Source organism: Tribolium castaneum, chromosome 4, assembly GCF_031307605.1.
Source record: "Tribolium castaneum strain GA2 chromosome 4, icTriCast1.1, whole genome shotgun sequence".
NCBI classification, from domain to species: domain Eukaryota; kingdom Metazoa; phylum Arthropoda; class Insecta; order Coleoptera; family Tenebrionidae; genus Tribolium; species Tribolium castaneum.
The window spans coordinates 6,510,504-6,530,572 of NC_087397.1; the positions used below are offsets into that span (position 1 = coordinate 6,510,504).

Below are 20,069 nucleotides of genomic sequence, written 5' to 3' on the forward strand. Positions count from 1 at the left end.
CATTAAAGGGGCTAAAATGTGTCGAATTTTAGCCACTTTTCAATGTTTTACAGCAGTTTCAAGTAAGTATTTACAGAATACATTCTTCTAGTTGGGTTATATGGAAGAAAATTCTTGAGAAAGCTCATTGCTTTATAATTCATAATTCAGAAAAACTGTAAACAGAAAAAAGAAATCTAAAGAAATCTAATCCCATTTGATAAATTATTTTTTATCAACAATGTGTTAAAGGAAAAAGGAAATATTTTGATCCTGTAATGGGCTGCAAATCAGTATTATAATTATAATAGTTTTAATAATTTAATTAATTACAATATTGTATGCATGTCGAGAAAAAAATAAACACATTTTTTTTCTATTAACTTAAAAATTAAAACATGTACCTAATTGGCTCAGTCAGTAGGACTTAAGAATTACGTATATTTTGTGTTAATACCTTCTCTTTTTTTGGACACAAAATTTTAAAGACAATATTATGTTTACAGTAAAAAAAAAACTTTTTTTCTCTAATTGGCGCAGTCAGTAGGATTTACAGAACTATCTTTTGCTACATTTCTTTTTCCTCAAATTTTGGACAGAAAATTTTGAATACAAAATGTTTATTAGCGTAGTATAGTTTCATTTGCCCTTTTTTTAACAAACGGAAGCAAAAAAAATCAACTTTTGTGCCAAAAATGAGGCGTTTTTGCTGCACATTTTTGAAGATGAAATGATGAGCTCGCAGTTTTGTAGACTAGGTCCGTGGCTGCGATTAGACACCCTATTGTCTTAGATAGACAAGGGGTTGGTGCGATTGGTGGTGAGAAAACGCGTGCGTGCTTCGCGTTCCCCCTCATTGGCTGCAACCATTGAAAAATAGCTGTTTGCCGGGTTGCGGAATACAATACTAACAGGGGATTTACGAGCAATAAAGTTTTGTGATAATCGTAAAACAAAACTGTTAGCGAAGTTGCTAAACTATACTTTGTTGCAACTGATCACAAAAAAACGAATTAAGTGTTAAGAAATAAGCGTGTGTGGGTTTGTTGTAGATTTTGGCACTCCATCCCGTTTCAATCCAATTATAATTTTTAATCCCTCTAGGGGCTGCGAAATGCGCTGTTTGCTCTTCAGGTCTGCTGGGATTAAGCTGCTCCACCGATGTTACAAACTCGGTAGAATGATAGCTGGTTGATGATATAGACCGTGCGATGTTCGAATCGATTGTTACTGTTTTTATGATTTCAAATGTAAATAAATAATAGTTTAATAAATCAATCGTTGTTTGTCATGGGTGTTTGTTATTGAACGTTTCGGTCAGGGTTAAAAGTCTATTTCGTTGGGTACGTAAAGGTCAACGATTTTTTTTTCTCGAGTGATTAAATTCTGAAGTGGAAAGTGTGACATTCTATATTTTTAATGTCAATGGGATGACGTACGAGGGATAGGTAATGTTAACTAGCCGAAAGGAGGGTGGAAAATACTACGTTTACTTTCCGAATCGGTGATCAAACAATTTTCATAGCTAACAAGATCAATTCGGCTTGGGGGAAGCTTGGAACTTGCGCTTCGATGCTCAAACTGACACGACGTAATTCCGTAATTGCACCAATCTAGTTTCAAACGAATTTAATTTTCATTAACTCTTTGCTTGCTTTTCGTTATGAGGAAAAGGCTTTTTATTAATTTTTCCAGCGACAAAGACACAAATTGAAGAGTTTCATCAAACTGCTTTCGTTGTCGTCAAACTCGGCTACGCCTCGATTTTATTTTCTATCAGATTGTAGTTAAAAATTTTCAATTTAGATGAACAAATAAAGTGCCAAAAATATTTTTTTACTGCTTATAAAAAATACTACTTGTCTCAATTAAAATATCAGGTTTCTAGGTCACTATTTCTGACTAATGGATCAAAGTAATTCAACCTTAAAAACTAGTGGTTAGTTAGATACAAAATCTAATTAAAAAAATGAAATGCACCCGAGTGGAAAAATGTACTATTTAACACTACTTTCTTTTACACCTATTATTATAATTATGTCTGTTTTCGGTCGAAAACGTGCCGAAAGTCACAAAAAAGGTAAAAATAATAATTTATACGCCTGGTACCTTTTGATAAAATCTGGTGAAAAATTAGAGAAATAAATTGAAAAAAAGTAGAAGAAAATGTTTTCTCGAGCTAATTCGCCGACTTTTGAACAGAATGTGTTTGCGTTTTAGGCGAATTATTGCAATTATATAGTTTGTAATGTTGATTTAGTTAAAAAGTTTGTGTTAAAATATCTGCAAAAGACGGTCAGTACCTGGGGCCCTGGTGGCCCAGTGGTATAAGCGCCACTTACGGCGGGGGAGGTCGAATGTTCGAACCCGGATTAGAGCAACAATTTTTCTATGAAAAAAAGTTTAGAAAAGGTAAGTGAAACAACACGAAACAAAAATTAGAGATTGAGAGAACACATAGACGTATAAACGGAAAGCGGAGCATAAAACTGAGAGAAATAAGAAAATAATGCGGCAAAGGTAAAAGTACGTAAAGGCGTTAAATTGTAAACGTAGAGCACATCTTAATAATGGAAAAATACCTTTTGTTTTGAGAGAAAAAGAGGTGAACTTAAAGATGAAACATAGCTTCAAAGTTTAATTGAATTCTTAGGTGACTTACTTCTTAAATTATAAAAAATAAACGAAAATATTTAATTTATCTCTAAAATTTTTTAGTTAACTGAGTTTGTTTAATAAAGTTCCGAAAAACATTGTTAAAAAATCATGGACACTACGAATCCAGTAGGATTTGTGCACGTCTACTATTTTTGACTAAAAAATACACAAATTTGGTGATTTTTGGAGAAATTATGTCCATTTTCGGTCAAAAACGTGCCGAAAGTCACAAAACAGATAAAAACAATTTTAAAATTGTAGAATCAACTTATACGCCTCGTATCTTTTGATGAAATCTGGTGAAAAATTAAAAAATTAAATTGAAAAAAAAGTGGAAGAAAATGTTTTTTCGAGGTAATTCGCCGACTTTTGAGTTAAATGTAATTGCGTTTTAGGTGAATTATTGCAATTATATAGTGTGTAATGTTGATTTATTTAAAAAGTTTGTGTTAAAATATCTGCAAAAGACGGTCAGTACCTGGGGCCCGGTGGCCCAGTGGTATAAGCGCCACTTACGGCGGGGGAGGTCGGGTGTTCGAACCCGGATCACGGCGACAATTTTTCTATGAAAAAAAGTGTAGAAAAGGTAAGTGAAACAATAAGCAAACAAAAATAAGAAAGTGAGAGAACATATACATATAAATGTAAAGCGGAGCATAAAACTGACAGAGATAAGAAAATAATGCGGCAAAGGTAAAAGTACGTAATGGCGTCAATTTGTAAACATAAGAGCACATCCTAATAAAGGGAAAATATTTTTTGTTTTGAGAGAAAAATAGATGAACGTAAAGATGAAACATAATTTCAATCTTTAGTTGAATCCTTAGATGACTTACTTTTTTTTAGACTTGTAGATATTTTTTCTGTGCTTGTCATGTAAATCATGCTTACGACTGCAGGAATTTTGCAGGTGAATATTATTGTGGTCATTTTTTACATTTGTACTTATTTGTTGTTGTAATAACAACAATTACAATATTATTTGCGTGACGCGTAAAAATATTTTTCATCTATTAAGTTATTAAATCTTCTATTGTTCACCGACATTCCAGTTGTCAACAAAAATGCTTTCACCGCCTCACCAACTGGTACAAAAGTTAGGGGTATTATAGCTCCTCGCATAAATATTTGTACAATTAACTTGACACAAATTTTGTTTTCAATACTTATAATTTTTTTATTTAAGTATTGGTATAAATTTAAAATATATCCAGTTACTGTGAAATTTTATTATGGAATGAATTTTTTGTACTGAATATCTGGCGTATTAGCTCCAGTGGAATCATAAAAGGAGTGCGAAAATGTCTTGAAAACAGTTTAATTTCATCGGGTGCCAGGTTTGAACATCCAAGCGTACCCAATTATCCATTTTCTCTCTCCGATCCTGCAGATAGAGCTGTAGCTGCGTCCCAAGTCCGCCTGGTCCAGCGAATTTCTCGATGAGGTTTTTCAGCTTTCTTTGTTCTTCCGTGTTCAGGAGCGGTCTCATTGTGTACTCATACTTGTTCATGGTTTGTTCTAACTCCGGCACGGGGAGCTTGGGCAGGGGGAGCTCCTGCAATCGAATGAATTATTAAGTAGCAAACATCACGAAAGAACACACTTCAGTTATAACGACCCGACATTTTCGAAAATTTCACTGTGAAACGTCACATGTTACCGACCTCATTTTCACATATCTCTCCCGAAACGACCACCTGATTGCCGTAACGGCTCTACCCCTGACGATTCGCGTAATTCAGTTTCAGAATCATCCATATATTCATAGACGGGGAAAATCGCAAGGGATGCGCACACAGGGGCTGAAGGGGGGTGAGACAGCAATTAACATCCCGTGAATCACTCGTACAACACCGCGCCCAATTAGTCTGTTTGTCTATCGGGATCGAATATTGGCGCATGACTTTCCCAACAAATGGCAATTTTTAATAAATGATAAAAGTACAAGTGGATGCACGCGACCGCTTCGTTTAACCTACTCGCCCTTATTTCTAGTGGATACACGCGGCCGTTATATCGATAGAAAAAGGACCTAGCGTGACTTGCATGACACATGGAGTAATCACGCACGGTTTAAGTGGAGGAGGCCGATTTCCACCCCAGAAACACGAATTGGGGCTTAATTTTTTTATATATTTTTCGGCTTTTTATATATTTAGTTTAGTTAGAAAAAAAATGTGAGGAGGCGTAGTCATGCTAACGCTACTCTACTTAACGTCTCACAAATCAAAAAAAACATAAATTTTCAAATATAAACCAAAAACCAAAACCAGAAGTCAATGCTTAAAGAAAATACACAATATAATATTAATATAAGAAAATAAAATATTTTTTTATTAGTACGTATTTCGTTTGAAATCATTACATAAAATTTTTCAATTTCATAGTCATTTTATTTTTCATCTAAACATGTTTTGTTTCTTAGGCATCCAGTACTTTGACTTTTTAGTTTCTTAATTTTCCCATAGCAGTATTTATTAATCATTTGCTCAAGTTTTTACTTTTTTGTAATTCTCAATCGTACTATTTTTAGTTTTCTTGTATTCCAGTTTTTCAGTCGCTTAGTTTTTTAAAATGTCTGTCTCAATATTTTTTAGTTTTTTTTTAGTATCTCAGTGTTTAAGTTTTTTTGTTAGTGTTTAAATTTTTAACTTTTGAAAATAGGTATACTTTAATTCTATATTAAATTATTTTTGATATGTAAACAATTTTTGTATCTTATAAAATTTGTGTATCAGTCTTGAGTTTGGAAAAAACTTTTTTATTACTTTTCTAGGATTTCTAGTGTTTGTGTAATAAACTAATATATTTAAAAGAAGTGTGTTTCTGTCAAAAAAAATCAAATTATTTCAATAACTAAGCAGAATCGACCATTTTATTTCATTTGTCCCTGCAATGAGCAATTGACCAATAAAAATATACAAATCACCTCCGACTTGTTTATCTGGTGCACAAAAAATTGCAAGACGATTGAAGCGTTTGTCATTGGATATGGGAGGGATATTGCACTCCCAACTGTAAAACAAGCCAATCATAAGAAGGTTACAACTGAGCAAAAAGTTGTTGTTTGATTATTTTTCAAATGACGGCCAAACCATCTGGAATTTCGCAGTTTTCTAAGAACATTTCAAGTTTTCTATTACACTTGGGTTCAAAAATAGTGGATAAATTGTGGATTGTTTTGATAAAGATTGATTCTCGCAATTAGTTTGTGTTCAAACTCAAACATTTCGCAAGTTTTTCAGCAACAACTCAATTATTTCGCAAGATTTCTTTACAAAATTTGAAAATGTACCTAATTAGTTTCAAAATCTCTATATTTTTTTAGTTATTAATTTGGTCATTTGAAATTATTTTAAGTTACGTTTTCATGTAGACAATTTAATAATCTTTTAGAAACAAAAACAAAAAATTGGAAAACTATAAGGGAGCACTTTTCACTGTTTAGTTTCAATAACTTTGAATATCTTGAATATCGGAGTTTAGACAAAAAATTGCATTAACTACTACATCGTATCTAAAAGATTACTCAAGTTGGGTATCATCCGCAAATGCATGAATGAACGGATGTTGAATAGAATTCACTGTGTCGAAAGTATATAAAAGGTGTAATAATAATAAGAGCCCTAAGACGGAGCCTTGGGGTACCCCTGATGTAAATCTTCCACAGTATTGTAATAAATTATCCAGTTGAACCATCTGACTACTCTCATTTAAATAATGAAAAAAAGCTTTCGAAAAAACAAGTAATCTTAATGCATTATTTAATACTGAAATAATACTAGTATTAATAAATAAATTGTTTTTAATCCGGTTCTGAAAAGCTGCTTTTCTTTTTTTAATTTCAGATACACTAAAGTTACGAAGCTGGCAACATGCTTTGCAATCAATATCAAGTTTAGTTTGTTTCAATTTCGTTATGCTGTCTCTTTTTTCCATGTTAACCAAAATGAATATTTTTTTGTAAGTTTTTTAGTGACTAAAGGGGCATGTTTGGCAAATAGTTTTATAAAGTTATAAATAAAAAGGTATAATTTAGACTCAATATCGTTAATGTAAAACATTTTATTTATTTTTTTATTTATTTTATTTTATTTATTTTTTTTAAATTTTCAAGGAAGTCGGAATATAAAAAATATTTGTAATGTCTATAAGTAACATAATTCAAAGACTTAGAGAATTTTTTATTTTATTTATATTTATATTAAGAATGTTTATATTATAAATATAAATATAAATATAAATATAAATATAAATATAAATATAAATATAAATATAAATATAAATATAAATATAAATATAAATATAAATATAAGTATAAATATAAATATAAATATAAATATAAATATAAATATAAAAATACATATATAAACATACAAACATATTTTATTAAAGTATGTTCATAAGTATATATAAATTTTTAAATATAGTATATTACATCACCCAGAAAAAATATTTTTTTCACAATTAAGTAAAGTAGGTAATAATTCGTGAAAAAACTCTGTGGACAAACAAATATCACTTAAAACCTCTGTGGCAAAGCTCGAAGCTTACGCAAGTATCCGACTGTACACATTTATATTACATGAGCATCGTTATCGATCGGAATGAAATATAGAGCGACCGGTGAGAGCAGACAAGGGTCGCAACCCAGTACGAAACAGGACTCGCACTAGGTGTAGGGCTCTTTTATCTTCATTTGCACGTAGTGGACGACCCGGAAACGTCACCGGGAGATATCGACCTGGTGCAAGGGCAACAGAGCGTGGCTCTCACCTGACGACCGAGAATTTACAACGTATGGAAGCGTGAAATTAAGCGAGAACATGTGGGGATTGAGTCGTGTTTTGACTAATGAGGTTGCGAGTTTTTTTAATTCTTGATGGGGATTAAAGGGGATTGGGAATGGCGGAAAATTGCGACGATAAGAAATATTGAAAATTAAATATAGATTAAGGGTGGAGGAACGGGAATTACAACTGGAGGGAGCTAACCCAGTTATGAACATTGTTTCCTTCACGTATTACACACAATGGTTTGGCTTCGACTGAACTGGAACATTTTTTTTGTTAGGTATTGTAGTTAAATTAAACAAAAAATAAGAAGCAAAAAAGAACGAATGAGATGGGGAAATATTTTTTAAATGCTTCAATGAGAAAAAACTAAAAAATTGGTTTACACTTTTTCTGAAACGTTATTATACAATGAAAATTTTATCTTGCGGAACATTAGCGTTTCTGTAGAATTGTTTGCAGTGCACTGACATGGACTTCTTAAAACTGATCATAGGATAATACGATTAATGAGTGTATTAATAGTATTATGTGTGTATGTGATATTCAGTAAAATAAAAACTTCAGTAAATAACAAAAAATATTAGAAAAGTGAATATATATTACAGTTAAACCTGTTTTAATGGACACCTCCCGATAAAGGACACGTCTTCACAACGGACATTTTTGTAAGAACGTAACAAATGCATTGAAAAATAGTTTAAAAAAAATTCAACGGACTCTCTGTATAACGGACACGGACACAAAAAACTCCAAATTGTCATAAAATTATATAAATTTGCTTCTTACAGCGGACAAACCGAAAAGTGGTGCAAAGAACATTTATTTGATGGATTATAAAGAAATAAATAAAAAAGTGTATACCCAAAATTCAAAATTAAACAACGATGAAAGTATGCAAAATTTTTAGGTAAAAATTAGATTAAAAGATTGATAAAGACGATAGTAAAGAGAAAACATGTATTAACACCACACTAAATCCATGATGTCTAAATATTTAGAATTTTTTTTATAAAAAATACTTTTGTTGATGCTTTTTTTTAACTTGAATATCTTTAATATTGAATGATGTCTTCCGAGTGTTATAAACAGCGTTTTTTTTCCAAACTTGGTCACTTTGTCAAACTCCTATGTCACAGTAACACCCATTTGTTCATTAAAAAAATAGTTTTTTTATTTTAAAATTGCCCATCTCTCATTATTGAACACCTCTCTACAACGGACAGGACAATTAAAGATTTCTCATCGGTGTCCCTTGTTAAGAGATTTTATTGTATTATTAAACATGAAATCTGTACCTCTGTATTATTTATTTAAATAAAAAATGATTATTTTTTGTAGCTTTTTTTATCAGAGGTATAGGTAACTTAACTTACTTCTACAACCAACTGTGCCTTTATTTGTAGAACTATTTCAAAAAAAATCTTAGGTCAAAATTAGAAGAATTACAAACAAATTACATTTGTTCTGATAATTTCGAATATTTAAAATGTTTTTGAACTAGACACTTACCTATTTTGCAAGCTTTTGCTAAAACAAGTTAAAAAAATTAAGAAATTACGTCTTAATCAGTTGTTTGACTTGACCCAATTTAGGTGCGTTAGCTTTTTTTTTAGTCAAAAACTTACATAATATCAGACAATTTTGAAAAAACAAACCAAAACATTCAAAAACCACGAAGGTACATAATGACTATTGATGAAATTATTATTTAATTATTTTTTACTCGATACTCGATACTCATATAAATAGTTTAAGAAAATTTGCCGAAACAAATAACCGAATTCGGTCTAAACTAAAACTATTTATCAAACCAATCAAACTAAAAGGATAATAGTAAAATAATCGGCAAAATTTAATAAAAAGACAAAATTTTCACTAGTTCTTTAAGGGAAAAAGTTTTACTTTCAAAAATTGTTTTTACTAGACACATTTAATCCAGCTTTAATCTCAACAAATATTCCTGAACATTGCGTATTAATAAAAACTTTTAGCCATTATTTAAGAAAAGTTAAACAGGTATGTAAAATAATTAAGTTTTATTTTATCTTACCATGTACTTTATTTATTTATTGCCTTTGGATATATTTAATTAACCTTAGCTTCCTGTTTTGCCACCAAATGTTGACATTTTTCCAGTTGTTATTAGAGGTCGGACAAGCTTTTAAAGTGCCATTAGTCGTAATTATTATTAATTCAAATTGACATTTACATTTCTGAAGTTGTAATAGCTGATTGCGTTCTTTAATTAGAAATTCAGACAAAAACAACCATGTTTTGATTCAATAAACTGCTCTGATATTTTATTCAGTTTCGCCATTCCTGCTGTTTACCCACAAGGTAGCGCTTGTTTTCTTAATGACGCACACATCCCTATTATATTTTCGGTTCGTTGAAAGCAACCCCTCGTTATACCTGCGGAACGGAACTTGCACTAAATGGAAAAACAATTTATTATTTATTATCTTCCATTAGAGTCTGAATGAAATTGTAATACTTTTTCGCACTCATAATCATATAAATAAATATTATAACGAGTTTGTTGACGAAAGCGCCCCCGTAATGCGTATCATATTATGGAAACATGAGAGGATGCGAACTTATGCATTAGATAAATTCGAGGGAGATGCTGGGGTGTCTCTGGGAAATGACAAGCTGCAGGTGTCGTGTAAAGATTTGAGTTTTCCGGGGTGGATGACCAGCCGATAATTCGATGCCTATCAGCGAAAGGTTAATTAATGACTACATTGCGGGGTTATCCCCATGTGAAGGGTCGTAACGAGAACACGTGTCTGGCGGCCGCAACTGTACACTGAATTTACCCCGAAGGTGTCGAATGAAAACAGAAAAAATCTTAAAGCCGAACCCGGCTTTCTATAACGGATTGGCAGTTAAAGTGAGTTACTGTCAGATCTAATAAAGTGAAGCCTTTTACTTCACCGACAAAGATCCAGCTCCCAATCATCCGATTGATTCTATATCTGGATTTTCTCCTCTAATACCTGCCCAATTTTTCGTCCCTGTTGAAATTAAGGCACGCAATCTTTCCGCTTTTTGCTAATGTTTGGCTACGGAGGATCATCACTGAGGACTCCCTCGGGACGCGGAACACAGAAATGCCATCTACATATCTGATGTCCCTCGGGAGCCTCCCGTTCTTGTTTTCTGCATCCAGATTAGTGAAATACATTTCGGTTTTTCTGATCGAAATACTTCGTGAAAGAAACGCGTGTCAGGAATTCATAGGTTTATACAGTTCACGCGTGCACAAAGCACCGACTTTATTGATCGAAAGCTGCCCCTCGTCTACCTGCCGCACCGTGACCTCGCCGCAGAGTTAATTTAAGGACTATTTTTGACGCCAAAATTTTGACCCGACTCAATTATTTTCGCTCTAATATCTGATGATGTAAATTTTTCCTGCTGTCCGAATCTTTCATTAATATTATCTTAGTGATATAAGCCTTGTCGGGGAAGCGTCCCATTGTCCTCGGTGTATTATACCACCAGTGAGTTCACAGAGGGTTCAACCCCCCTGCTTTGTGCCCCGCAGTGTAGCGTTATAATAGCATCCGTCTAAATTTGCATTGTGAATTAATTAATAATACACCTAGAGCACGCGAAGCCCAGTGATTCAGCGCGACGGTTTTTTAATTATGTGTGAGCTAGTAAACAAAACTGGACTGGATACCAAGTACATGAAGAAAAATCCTGATTTACACTCTTTTTCTCGATTCTTTTCTATACTTCAAGCACCGACCGTTTTTTTTGAATTTTAGAAAATTATTTATAAATAAATTATTTGTCAAAGATTTAAAAATACGTGCAAATGTTGCAAACTTTTTGTTTTGCTTTTAAGAGTCGAATAATTTAACGATATTGAAATTATGGTGCTATTCTTTCAGTTCCGTTACTACTATGTTATGCTCTATTACTGTGAAAATTACAGCTGTTATTTTATAATTTCGTATTTCATAAACTCTACTCGTATTACCCTCTGTTAGCAACATTTCTACATTCTCAGTTAAATAACAGCGGCATAAATCTTGCCATAGGCAAACAATGACTAATCGCGAATTTTTGCGATGTTTTACCAAATTAACAAGCTATTGTATTAAAAATGTTATATGTAGAGAAAACTAGAAGCTTTCAAAAAAACAAAGTTCTATCTTTAGAAAAAAACTCCACTGGTATAATTTATTTTGTTCTAAGATAATCTGCGGCAATGAACACCACTTAAGAGTCACCAGGAACGCGAAACTTATTATTCCGTGAAAATAAAACAGATTTTTAAATTTGTATTATTTATTTCAAATTACATTTTTTGTCCTCCAATAATAACTTCTTTTCTTTCAAAATTTGTTTCTTTCTTTTATTTTGCATATATACCTACTTGTAAGTTCTTTCGAGCACAGAATTAAGTAATATAGATTCACTTTAATTAATCCGACACGAGAGAGTGCAGAAAAAATCTCAATAAAAAATATAGTTTTCTTCCAATAAACAAGAATTTTCTTCACTTTGTTCCGCACTCGTTTTTTGCATCCGCTCTCTTTTCACGTATTAGTAATTTTTTGTAATATCAAGCTTAAAATTTAATGTTATGAAAAATTCTAAACATTTTTTTATAAAATATTTAAATCAAGGAGTAAACTATACGCCTTTATTTTATTTTATACCTTTATTTTATCAGAATGAGTTATTATAGCAACGTTTTCTTTGTACACCATAAAGTTTTACAACAGATAATGGTGTTTTATATAAGCAACAAGCATTTTTTCGAAAATTTTTATTTGGGTACTTTAAAAATTGAAAATTGGAATTGGAAAAAACTATGAGTATAAGCCAACAAAATTTAAACAGTTTGCTAATCCAAAATTATCTAGAAAAACTGTGTGATAAAAGACGTTAAAAAAGCCACACCAGTTTTGAAGTACTATTGTTCTCAAGTTACATCTTTAAAAAAACAAAGAGAAAAAAAATTAACTTAAAATTTTGATGAAAAAAATTAATGAAAAAATTTTTGAAATTAGAGATACAGTGGAAAGAGTTGAACTTAAAAAAATTATTTATCAGTGCTGTTATAGATATTTTTTAGATAATTAAACAATTAAACAATAAAACGATTAAAAAACTTTTCATAATTTAACGTATAATTATTATTATTTCGAAGATAATTGCTTCTGGAACAATTTTTACCAAAGTATTCTCAGTTTTTAAGCGACTGCAAGAACGAGAAAGCCTTACTATACCAAAAATGTATTGAATTTTATTTCGCGAAAATGTTTTTAGAGCATTCAAATAATTTTTTTCATTATAAAAATCAAGAATCATACAATTTCTCATCAATCTGTTTCCAAGTTGTGCATCGAAATTGCTTTTCTGATGCTAAGCACTTGACACACTAAAGCAGAGCTTATATTTTAAGCCAGGGCGATGCAGTTAGGCCTTTGACCTTAAAAAAAACTTCTACATTTTGACCACTAAAGAATTGCGTAAATTGTGGTCTTCTAATCAAATTCTGCTTATTATCCACCAGGAGATTATAAAAAAGAACTGTTTTGAATCATTTTGGAGAGTGATTTTTGGCAACAGAATACGATCCACTGGCTGTTCTAGTTTAAATTAGAGGAAAATGCCTTCGCACATTTTTTTTACAATAAAACGTTCTACCACTAAAAAATTAAACCCTTTCCGGGAAAGCAGACGCGCTTTGAAGTTTGTAAAGCTCATGTTCGCCGGCTTTTCAACCTGATACTTTCAATAGTTGACACGCCGGCTGCAGGCCTGCGACCCGCTGGGCGCTAATAGGGGGTTGGAACAATCATGAAGAATTTCAATACAGTCGTTGGGAAATAGAATGTCAAGTGCAGGTGTGGGAGGACAAAGAATGCGTTCGTGTTACCTCAGTGCTAGCCGTGGTCGAGCTGGGGGGCACCAGAGACGTCCCGGACAGCCACTTCTTCGGTAGCGAAAGCAGCGATTCGCGCCATCCTGCAACAAAACCAAAAATGATATTCGTGTCGCCACCCCATAACTGCTTAATTAATGAAGTTCCAGTAACATCGGGCACATCTCCACTTATAATCGCGTTAATCCGCCGGGGGTGCGTTTAATTGCCGCTAACTGACATTCTTGGGCCTGATTTATAGCCGCGTTAAGCTTTGACGTTTATTGGGATGAGCTTGTCCTTTCGCTGTTTACTCGGCCTAATAATCTCGTTATCTGTACCGTTGTCAGCTGCTACCCTTTTTAAAGTGTAACGATTTATTCGCGACGAACTTTAACATTCTCCTGCTAAGGTCACCATGTAAATATTGCGAGCTGGGGAAAATCGACAAGGAAATGCGGTGAATGGTGACAATAAAGCGACCTGACAAAGCAATCAAGCGGAGATGGGGATGCGACCCCAACGGGAGCGGGAGATTAGCTAGATACATCACGAGGACACGGCTTGGGATTGGATTCCAGAAAAAATGCTAATGGTGCTAAATTAAGCCCAGACTCGTCTAGCACTTCGAAATTGAAAGAACTGCTCGCTTTGGATAAAACCAGGAAAAACACAGATTCCTGAATACCCCCTAACAGCACAATTTTTTTATCTTTCAGTTATATAACGTTAAATAACCGCAATACACAAATCTAACCACTGGTTATGTTAGATCTAGCTTATATAACAGTTATCTAACCACGATTATGTTTAGCGTATATAACCATGGTTATATTATGGTTAGGTAACCGTTATTACGGTTAGATAACTGTTATTACGGTTAGGTAACCGTTATATTTTTTAAACAATGTGGCCCAAACTAGATTTAGTTATCAAACCATGGTTATGTCTGGTAAATACAAAGGTTATGTGACGGTTATATAACTTATAAATGATAACTTATAACTTATAAATTCTCTAGTTTGTAAGTTTGTATGATAAAGTTTATTCAACAATGATTTTTGCTTTTTCTTTACTTGTTATTACGTGTTACAACCACGTAAATAGTTCCTTATATTTTATTATTTATCATGTAAGTCGAGTATAAATTTAATTTATAATTAATTGAAAACTGAAAAATTATTCTAATAATAAATGTTTTCTCACTTTCTACATGCTAATCCTCTAATTAAAAAAAAAATAGGCAAAAGTTATACAAGAAAAATGGTTATATAAGCGCAATATAAAGGTTAGATCGCGAAACATAACCACAATATAACTACGCGTATATAATGGTTAGTTAATGAAATATAACCACAATATAAGCAGAGTGTAAGGAAAATTATATAACCGTGTAGATAAAGATTAGGTAACGACACATATCCCCAAAATAACCGAGATATAAAAAGAGTTATATAACCTAAACATAACCGCGCGTAGATAACGGTTAAATAAGGTGGTTAACTTACAGTTAGCTTATAAAAGCGTCACATCCCGGTTATATAAGTGTGCTACTAGGAACGATTCAGTTGCATGTGATCTAGAAAAATTAAACCGACTTTCATGGGCTTGGTTTTGTATTTTTTGTGCAGCGAGATCGCTTTAGCATCTTTTAATGAAGAGGGGGCTCAAGTGCGGTTAATTGCAATTCGATATGTGCAGAAATCGTAGAATCCCTTTTGTTCTTTCGCAATTTGATATTTTTCGTTTGGAGCGTCTTAGTAGAACGGTGGCGGTAGAAAGGGATTTGTAGGGATAAAGCCGCGCCTTAAATTGGCTCCAATCTAAGGGCACGCTGAGGTGAGAGAGTCCGGATCGATATTCCGGTAAATCCTGCAGCGAAAGGCAAGCGATGGTCTTGCAGGAGCAAGAGCTTGCATCAACAGCAGGAATCCTGGAGGCTCGTTGATGATTATCTCGCACGTTGTTTTTCGTCCTTGTTCGTTCCCTCAAGACATCCCTCCCGTTCTGTTTCCTTTGTGTGCGGACAAAGTTAGCGTCGGGAACTTTTTAGCCGGATTCTCCCGGGATTTACCTCGGTCTGGCAACGTGAGACGCGAGCAAATAAAAGGAGGATGCACTGTGCACCCTTACTTAATCCTTCGGAATAATTGTTTTACTTGGAAATTTCTCTTTCTGCCTGTAACACTGTTTTCATTCAGGATTGGCATTTTCCGGTTCCCTCTGTAGCGCCGGAGGCGTCCGGGGGAATGGAAAACCTGTCTCCATGCCGAGGTCCTGAGGGACTTTGCCCTGCACTCGATCAGCTCAGATAACAGCACTCATGTTCAGCCTTTGTTTGAAACAACTTGCACCATTACAACGCTTTCCCTAACTTTCGCTAATTGCTTTCAGGTCTGCGTCGTGAGTAATTGGACACTTTACACGTTGCTTTTCTTCGTTTTTATTATTTTCCTATTGTGCTATTGCTTCCGGGACTTTATGCAAAGTATTGATTGGGTGGCGGTCGTTAAATTGACAGACAGGAACAGGACACGGATTTATATGGGTTGTTGGATCAGTAAGGCAAAAGGCCGGTATTGTTCAAGATCCGGTCGAAGATTTCATCGGAGCTGAGCCATAATCTGGGGATGTGGGCAATTCGGAAACATGTCTTTAGAAGCCTGCAATCGATCACTTGACTGAAACGCCCATTTCGGTTACATGTGGCCTCTGGGCACGGAAACTCGCCAAAAAGTCGGTTCTGTCTTTTTAATTCTTCAAGAGAATGGCTTTGCTGACTTTAGGGCGAGTTTAATTAACTCATTCCATGTTAGAAAATCATACACGCTGGCTCAGCTCAGCTCCCGTCTGTACCTCAATTTTTGCTAAAGTTGAACTTTTCATATTTTGTAGACGTTATTAAGCTCTAGAACATATTTTAGAAAAATATTTTTGGTTATACAAAGTATCTCTAAAAATATGTCATAATAATAATTTTTTAATCGCAAGCTACTAATTTTTGTGCTCATTAGAATTTCAACTTTTATTCATTAAATTTGTCAGTAAAATACTTGACAAAACAAGTTTTTGGCAAATAACAAAATGTGTTCGAACGTGTTCAAATGTGTTCGTTAAGGTTGTAATAAAAAAAAAATTTATTTAGTTCTACATCGAATGATATAAATTTGAACAAAGGTTGTTATTTGAAATAAGCAGAATAAAAAGCTCTATAGTTTAAAAAGTTTGGAAATACACTCTGTAATAATTCTGATTAATCAAACTTAATTAATAAGTTTGTTAGATCTTGTTCCGTATGTTCTATAATGATATAATAAAAAAATCACTATTTTTATTTTTTTATTAAATGTTTAAACTAAAGGTGTAAAACCGATTATTTTTGGTTTTTATTTTTTTAACAGTAATTTCTGAACCGATTCGAAAAGAAACTTTAGGAAATGAAGGAAGCTAATATAAATTTGGTCATCTCCAATTAAGGAGCCAGGATTTCAAAGCTTCCTAACGACCACACAAAAATAATAGCATTCCAGTAAAAAAATTATTATGTTGACGTCAAACTTTTTTGGGACACTATGTATTATCAAAAATATTTTTCTGAAATGCGTTCGACACTCCAACTGAGCTACAGAAGAAGGGAGCTGGGCTGGGCCATCTGTACACAGACAGTGAAACGTTTTTCCGTCAGAGCTTCTAATAGTTTTATTATGTCGCGAAATTTAATCCTTCAGCCCCACAAAACAGTAATGAAGTCATTACGTATTTTTAAGGCTTAATTTGGCCGAAGAAGCGGCAAATTGCCTTTAAAGCTGATAGTCCCGACTGGGTTAAGCCCCGTTTAGTTGTTTTCCCACTTTTATAACATTTTTAATAATCTTTTTCGTACCACGGAGGGTAAGTGTGGAGCCAATAACCTAGAAAAATATATCATGACCGTTTTAACTTGTCTCCATCTACCCCTAGCGGATTACCGCGGTCGGGCGTGTAATCCTCACTATCGCGACACGGAATTAGCGTCTGATAACTGTCCCCCACAAATTTCCGGCACCTTTGTCTCGGTTTATGCGCTTCAGCACAGCATCGGCACCCCTTGCCGCTCAACGAAAATATTTATTTTTACATATACCAGACGTTTGTCGAATACCTCGAGCAATACACACGTGTCATTTCCCATTGAGAAGGCAATAAAGCTTGGGGGAAGTAGAACAGTAATAGTCGAGACACATTACGGCGAAACTACCCCTCCCGGGTGGAAGACGTGCGAGGAAATGATGGTCACATTTCTCCCGAGACTCGTATTTCACGATGAAGTTTACCATCTTGTTTCGCTAACGCATTTACTAATTTCGAGCGAGGAAAATGCTGGATTTTTTTGATTGTGTTGGCGTTTTTCGGTGATCCATTTGGATTAGAGTCAGGTTCGAGATCGTTCGACACCCAAGAGAATTTACCCCGAGACTACAACGCGCTCGAAACTGTGCCAACCTCCACGAAACGAATTGGATTAAACTAATCGATGTCACGGCGATAAAGAGTTGCAGAGACGAGATGCTCTTATCAAAAAAAATTTAAAAATCTATGTATTTAAGCCAAAATCTCCGAAAACACTACCAACTTCTGACGATAAAGATTGTTATAAAAAAAATTGTCGGCTAGGACAACGAAGATTTCATACTTTCCGACTTTCAGTTAGGTGCTCCTTAAAATCAAAAATTGGTGATTTTGAGAAACTTTCCTAGCACGCAATTTTTAAGGGCTTTTCATAAAACTCGAAATAAATTTATTTTGTTGAAAAGAAAAATATTTGATACGTTTTTTATTTTTCCTGGATTCTTAAATTGATTTGAATCCTAAATGAGATTTATTTTTTTTATTCTTCCTAATTTAAAATAAGATACATTTTCGATATTTTTATTATTTTATTTAGTTTAAAATCAATTGAAACACAAATTTTTTATTCAGTAGTTATTTAACATTTAAAGATTTTTTATTTCTCACACTTCCAGTATTTAAAATTTTTAGTTTCTTAATTTCACCATAGTATTTCATATTATTCTTTTTCTTATTTTTTTAATTTTTCGTGGCTTTAGTATCTTATCTAATTAATATGTTCGTACTCATAGCTTTTTAATTATCACTCTTTTAGTAACTTAGATCTACAGAAAATATTAATCTCTTAGTTTTAAAGTTTTGTAGCTTTTCAGTCTCTTAGTGTATTGGTTTTTACTGTTTCTCTTTTCGAATTCTATAGTTTTTTCAGTTTTTCAGTCGCTTAGTTCTTTAGAATTTCAGTCTCATTATTTATAATTTTTTGTGTTTTTACTTTCTAGCGTTTAATTTCTTTAGTCGATTTATAAGCTTTGAATTTTTGAAAAAATACATCTTTATTATTTTTTAATTTTGAACAATTTTTGTATTTTATAAAATTTTTGTATTAGCCTCGATTTTGCAATAAGAAAATTATTTACGTAAAAGTGGCAAAACTGCACTTTTCACCAGTTGTTAATTTTGATTTTAAAAATTTATTTATTATTAGTTATAATTTATTATAACTATTATAATTATTTCATTATAATTATTATTTCTTTCAAACCGACAATGTAGATTTTAATTAGTTGTGTAAAAGTTCATCTTTTCTAGCATTTTTAGTTTTTGTGTAAAATAAAAAAGTAGATGTCAAAAAAAATATTTATTTCAAAAACTAAGCAGACTCGACCATTTGATTAGCATCTAAAGCGAAATTTCGTTCTGTGTCTTATTTGTCCCTGGAATGAGTAACTGACCAATAAAAATATACAAATCACCTCCTACTTGTTTATCTGGTGCACAAAAAATTGCAAAACGATTGAAGCGTTTGTCATTGGATATGGAAGGGATATTGCACTCCCAACTATAAAACAGACCAATCATAAGGCGATTAAAACTGAGCAAAAAACTGTTGTCTGATTATTTTGTAAATGTCGGCCAAACCATCTGGAATTCCGCTGTTTTCTAAGAAAATTCCAAGTTATCTATTACACTTAGATTCAAAAATTGTGGTTAAATTGTGGATCGATTTGTTTTTGATAAAGATTGATTTAAAAGATAAAGATTTTTTAACAAAAACTCAATTGTTTTGCAAGATTCTTTCACAAAACTCAAAAGTGTACCAAACTAGGTCAAAAATCTTTATATCTTTTTAGTTATTAACTTGAGCATTTGAAAATTTTGAGTTATGTTTTTATTTAGACAATTTTTGAGAAGAAAAAACAAAAAATAGAGTATTCTATTTAATTTCGAAATTGAGCTTCAATTTTTGAATGTTTTGATAAAAACTTGCGCAAAACTTAATTAAAGTTACATGAGTTTCTGTACTCCTTTGTGCCTCCGTTTATTCAAAATTACAAGATGTTAAATGTTGGTGAATCGAGCCGAAACTTGGGCGTTTCTTTGGGAATTTTAATTGGTCTCTGCCCTCATTAAATAATCACAGTCGGTTTGTCCGCCGACATCGTCAGAAAACCTCCAGACTTGTAGTTATTTTATTCTTACACGGTTGGGGCTGGGGCCGGCTAACAAAGCCAATCTCGCTGATCCGTGGTCGTAGAGGGTTTTAGCCCTCCTCATGCCCAATTGACTCGGCACCCGCTCGTTCGACAAAGCGCCGCACTTCTCCTTTCATTCAACCGGAAGTTATGAGGAACTCATTGAAATATCCGAACGGAACTTGGAGCACACTTCATCATCTCGTTTATGATGTTAGTTTTCCGGTC

At 33.2% G+C, this 20,069-nt stretch overlaps 1 protein-coding gene across 2 annotated transcripts in view; it reads right to left on the reverse strand.

The window, feature by feature from the left end:
* Nucleotides 1–20,069, reverse strand: part of ChAT (Choline acetyltransferase) — a 28,822-nt gene that overhangs the window by 3,760 nt on the left and 4,993 nt on the right. Inside the window, exons 2-3 of one of the 2 annotated variants that reach the window (XM_008203059.3) lie at nucleotides 13,336–13,424; nucleotides 3,995–4,192 (exon numbers count right to left, since the gene is read on the reverse strand). In XM_008203059.3, coding sequence (XP_008201281.2) covers nucleotides 3,995–4,147 — 153 coding nt within the window. In that variant the 5' untranslated portion in view covers nucleotides 4,148–4,192; nucleotides 13,336–13,424. Of the gene's footprint in view, nucleotides 1–3,994; nucleotides 4,193–4,301; nucleotides 4,460–13,335; nucleotides 13,425–20,069 lie in introns of those variants that run through there. The other variant, XM_064356114.1, reaches the window with a different exon arrangement.